Source organism: Otolemur garnettii, unplaced genomic scaffold, assembly GCF_000181295.1.
Source record: "Otolemur garnettii isolate 467f Iridium unplaced genomic scaffold, OtoGar3 scaffold00004, whole genome shotgun sequence".
Taxonomy (NCBI): Eukaryota; Metazoa; Chordata; class Mammalia; order Primates; family Galagidae; genus Otolemur; species Otolemur garnettii.
The window spans coordinates 35,830,538-35,833,300 of record NW_003852399.1 but is presented as its reverse complement, the minus strand read 5'-3'; the positions used below and the strand labels follow the sequence as shown (position 1 = coordinate 35,833,300).

At 35.8% G+C, this 2,763-nt stretch overlaps 1 protein-coding gene across 1 annotated transcript in view; it reads left to right on the top strand.

Moving 5' to 3' along the window:
* The window catches only part of OSGIN2 (oxidative stress induced growth inhibitor family member 2), a 28,285-nt gene extending 25,791 nt beyond the window's left edge, over positions 1 to 2,494 (top strand). Inside the window, exon 6 of the mRNA XM_012809880.2 lies at positions 501 to 2,494. Within this exon, the coding sequence (XP_012665334.1) occupies positions 501 to 1,533 (1,033 nt within the window). The 3' untranslated portion in view covers positions 1,534 to 2,494. The remainder of the gene's footprint in view (positions 1 to 500) is intronic.
* The last annotated feature ends 269 nt before the right edge of the window (positions 2,495 to 2,763 follow it).

Below are 2,763 nucleotides of genomic sequence, written 5' to 3'. Positions count from 1 at the left end.
AGGGTCGCAGCTCGCCTCAGGAAGGTTGAAGTGCACTCTTCAATCTTCTCTCTTGTCTCTGCTCCAAACCATCAGCTAATTTGCTAAGGTTCTGTCCTTTCAGCCTCCTTCTGGACGGGAGCTTCTGTAAAAAGCTGGCTGCAGTTCGCCATCTTGGCTCCGCCCCCAATCCCTAATTTTTTTTAATGAAAGTTTATCAAGTAGCGAATTTGTGCAGACACTATACATGGCACTGGGAAACAAAGTGCATTAAATACAGTCTCTGTCCTTATGGGTCTTCCTTTGTTGTTAAAACTAATTCATTAACATTTTTAACTAAAAAAGAAAAAAAAAGCTTTTTTTGGTGAGTGCTAATATAATTTATTAAAGATTTTTCATAGTGGTTTTGCAGACAATCCAGAGAATTAAAGAGCTATAAAAGCTTACTAGATGGAGAAGCAATAACTTTGGAAATTAATAGTATTATCATCATATGATATATTTTTCTTTTCCTTTTTTAGGAACCTGAAAGGGGATCGAGTTATGCCAGAAGAAATAGCTCGCTACTATAAACATTATGTAAAAGTCATGGGCCTTCAGAAGAATTTCAGAGATAATACTTATATAACCTCCGTATCAAGACTCTACAGAGATCAAGACGATGATGACAGTCAAGTCAGAGATATTTCAACAAATCATTTACAGATAGAGGAGACAAAATTTATCAAGAGAAACTGGGAAATCAGGGGTTATCAGCGAGTAGCAGATGGTTCTCATATTCCCTTCTGTCTCTTTGCTGAGAATGTAGCTCTGGCAACTGGAACATTGGATTCTCCTGCTCATCTGGAAATTGAAGGGGAAGGTTTTCCATTTGTGTTTCATTCAATGCCTGAATTTGGAGCTGCTATAAGCAAAGGAAAGTTGCGTGGCAAATTGGACCCAGTGTTAATTGTAGGTTCTGGGCTCACTGCTGCTGATGCAGTACTCTGTGCGTACAACAATAATATTCCTGTGATACATGTATTTCGCAGACGAGTAACTGATCCAAGCTTAATTTTTAAGCAGCTTCCCAAAAAGCTTTATCCAGAATACCATAAAGTCTATCATATGATGTGTACTCGGTCATATTCTGTAAACCCAAATCTTTCATCTGATTATACCAGTTTTCCTGAGCACCATGTGCTTTCCTTTAAGTCGGACATGAAATGCATTCTTCAAAGCATCTCTGGATTGAAGAAAATATTTAAACTTTCTGCTGCAGTAGTGTTGATAGGTTCTCATCCTAATCTGTCTTTTCTGAAGGAACAAGGATGTTACCTAGGCCATAAATCAAGTCAGCCAATCACATGTAAGGGTAATCCTGTGGAAATAGATACATATACCTATGAGTGTGTTAAAGAAGCCAACCTTTTTGCTTTGGGTCCTTTGGTTGGAGACAATTTTGTTCGATTTTTAAAGGGAGGGGCACTGGGTGTTACACGCTGTTTAACTACAAGACAGAAGAAAAAGCAGCATTTATTTGTTGAAAGAGGAGGAGGAGATGGGATAGCGTAAAGCAAGTTTAGAAGATTTTAAATGGACGGTTTACCATTAAAGGTTTTTAATAGTGGTTTTGCAGTGTACTGGCTTGAGTTTTTAGACTTGACTGGAGGAGAGCTTCAGGCTACAGTAACTTCATTTTTTTAAGTTACAAGAACTTAGTGTTCTGATTTATATTGTAATTTATCAAAGGTGTCGCTGTCAGACAAGTAGAAACACTGCCAACTTGGTATACTTTAAGCTTTCCTTAACTAAACCATTATTTTCTTCCAAGACTTAATTTTTGTGATTATTTTGGTTACTTCTTATGTGTGATTCCAAAATATTACAGCCTTGAATCTATAAAACCACAGTCATTAGGCCAGAAGTTATCACTAAGTAAATAGTGGGTCACCTTGCTGTTTAAAGGGTGGTCCAGAGACTGTCAGCATGAGCTTCATCTGTAGCTTGTTAGAAATGTAGACTCTCAGGCCCCACAACATACTTACTGAGTCAAAAACTGCATCTTAGCAAGATCCCCAAGGGATATGTGTGCTTCTAAAAGTTTGAGACACATTGGTCTGAATCAGTGGTTCTCAACCTTCCTAATGCCGCCACCCTTTAATACAGTTCTTGTGGGTCGTGACCCACAGGTTGAGAACCACTGGTCTAAATGAATATGGTATAAAAGGTATGTATGCTGGGATTGGGGTTGGGGTATGAGGCAATTACAGCTCAGGTTTTATTTATTTTGAAATTATCAATTGTATAAATCTAATTTATTAAAAATATGATGGTCTTTAAAAAATATTTTTATTGTTGAAATCTTGACAGGTACTTCATATTCTTCTAATAATTTAAATAATCTAATAATGTTGGTATACATTTTGACATCCAAAAACCCACCAAGATATTTTTCAGAGATATATTCTCTACTTAACCACCATAACATTTAATTAATCTGATTTGCAATTCAATAAATTGTGAATGGAATTACTTATCCCTGTGTGTACATTGAGTGAATTTCTGTCATTGAAACTAAAATATTTGGGCATGGTAAATACTTCTAAAACTGTTACTAGTATTTGGGTATTATCAGAATTATTAAAAGTTAAAATTAATAATAAGATTAAAACCTTTTCCATTCCCAAAGTAGTTATTACTACTATGAGATCTTTAGTAGTGTTTGTTCATTTAAGATGATACAGCAGCTCATACCATGGTTATTTCTTGAATGTATTTGCTCTAATCATCTTGATTTATATT